Source organism: Rhipicephalus microplus, chromosome 1, assembly GCF_043290135.1.
Source record: "Rhipicephalus microplus isolate Deutch F79 chromosome 1, USDA_Rmic, whole genome shotgun sequence".
NCBI lineage: Eukaryota > Metazoa > Arthropoda > Arachnida > Ixodida > Ixodidae > Rhipicephalus > Rhipicephalus microplus.
In genome coordinates, this window is record NC_134700.1 from 252,418,659 (window position 1) to 252,420,964 (window position 2,306).

The 2,306-nt window shown below is 48.7% G+C and overlaps 1 protein-coding gene across 1 annotated transcript; it reads left to right on the forward strand.

Annotated features, from left to right (window-relative positions):
- Nucleotides 1-468: 468 nt before the first annotated feature.
- LOC119160124 (cleavage and polyadenylation specificity factor subunit 4) lies at nt 469-1,582 on the forward strand. The gene has a single exon (XM_037412840.2). The coding sequence runs from the start codon at nt 633-635 to the stop codon at nt 1,479-1,481; it is 849 nt and encodes a 282-aa protein (XP_037268737.2). The 5' UTR covers nt 469-632; the 3' UTR covers nt 1,482-1,582.
- Nucleotides 1,583-2,306: the final 724 nt, after the last annotated feature.

A 2,306-nucleotide genomic window follows, 5' to 3' on the forward strand; every position in this document is an offset into this window, starting at 1 on the left:
ATAGTGGCGTCTGATACAGCCACTACGGCGTGATTACCGTTTTTCAATACACCGGTGAGATGTCGTGTCACCATGCTTGTTGTTGTTAAACGCTAAACGCTGTCTTCCCCCCCTCCCCCCAAAACAAAACAAAACAAAACAAAACAAAACAACGAGAACGTTAGGATGGATGGATGAATGAATATGGCTGTACCCTTTAAATCGGGCGGTGGCTAGCGCCACCAAGCCGTAATACTTAATGAACCAAAAACTATATTTATTTTTTTTCCTTAAAAAGTGAGTTTGAGGATTCGTACTTTGCAGTGAAGAATTTAATTTTCACTCGTGCCTTGACTTTAGCCACCAATCAGATAATCTCCTGCTAGTTAAGTCTACCCGCTTAAAGTCTATTATTAGAGACGCGCCCCTTGCGGCGAGGAAGGGCATTTTGGCTCCAACGCTGCTTACTACAACCAACGCCGAGTCGGCGTTGCTACAACACGGCTATTTTGTTGGAGGAAGAGGAGAAACATTTTTGGCGCCCGCTGCTTTCTGCGTCGAAGGCTAATCCTCACTGGTTGGTGCCCGCTCACTTGGATATCAAGTTGATAATTCTCGCCTACACAATCAAGCAGTCTTCGACGACTGTTGCGATGGAAGAAGTCGTAGCCCGAGTAGGCAACGTCGTGTTCGAGCTGGAGGTGGCCCTGGATCGACAGCTCGGCGCGCTGCCGCTGCCTTTTCCCGGCATGGACAAGTCTGGAGCAGCCGTGTGCTCTTTCTACCTGAAAGGCAGCTGCGGCAAGGGATCTGCGTGCCCCTTCCGGCACGTCAAGGGCGACCGGACAGTGGTATGTAAGCACTGGCTACGCGGTCTATGCAAGAAGGGTGATCAGTGTGAATTCCTTCACGAGTTCGACATGACGAAGATGCCGGAATGCTACTTCTACTCGCGTTTCAATGCATGTTCTAACAAGGAGTGCCCGTTTCTGCATATAGATCCTGAATCAAAAATTAAAGATTGCCCCTGGTATGACAGAGGCTTTTGCAGGCACGGCCCGCTCTGTCGCCATCGACACACACGGCGCGTAATGTGCATGAAGTATCTTTGTGGATTTTGCCCCGATGGACCCGAGTGCAAATTTATGCACCCAATGTTCGATCTACCTGCTCCAGACCCTCCGCAACAAGGATTAAAGAACATTGTGTGTCATTACTGTGGTGAGACCGGGCACAAGGCACTGTTTTGCCAAAAGGTGCCCGGTGATACACGCGAGGAGCAACAATTTCATGTGCAGTTAATTAGTCACCTCAAGGGTGCCCACCGCTGGGATCACGGGTATGGCGGCGGAACTATCACTGGACGAGGGAAACGAACCTTCAGACCTCTGGATCAAGTCACCTGCTACAAATGTGGTGAAAAGGGACACTACGCCAACAAGTGCCCCAAGGGACATTTGGCTTTTCTCAGCAGTGCTCTCCAAGTTTCTCCACACGTGTAAAGCCGATGCACGCAATATAGCAATATTTGGCTTTATTTGTCTGTTTATCAGTTTTATCAGTGAATAAAAGTAAAGTTCGTGTCAAACTTTTTTCGAAATAAGCAATCGTATGACAACTGAAAGGAAGGTGCGGCAAGCATTCGCCTATATAGAATGGTAGAACCACGCCCAGTTAGAAAGAAATATGATCGATCGATCGATGGATAGATAGATAGATAGATAGATAGATAGATTGATAGATAGATAGATATTCGTTCCAGGGATGATATTTCGTAGGTGTTCACTCAGTGGACTATCTCTTTTAGGCTGCACTGATTGTGTAGAAAGGTCGAAGCCGCTGTGCCAACTCGCTAGGTCTCAAAATTTGACTAATCAGATATTGATAAATGGTCAGTGCATATTGTGGACACTTACAGAGGATTACCCATATCGCCCATGATAAAACGCATAGCGGTGCTTCATGCGATGCACGGGTGACCGATGCTTAATGACGTGGAGGAAAAAAAATCAGCATATCCCCGGAGTGAAGGATGATGAGTGGGGTGAAGCGGCCGTCCTTGCTTTCGTCCGTCCGTTGGTCAGTCCGCGCGTCTTTGCTTCCGTGCGTCCGTCCGTGCGTCCACCCATCTGTTTGTCTGTCCATCCGTCTGCCCGCGCCTGCTGAGTGAGTCATCGAACTAGGTGGTCACGAACCACGACGAGCTAGGAGGGACAAACCCACAGCTTAAGAAGCTTCGCCCCCCAAAAAACAGCCGCACAGAATCTGGTTTGAAAGTTGCCTTCAGGCACATGGGTGCCCTAATTCCGCGTTTCGTCCATTCATCG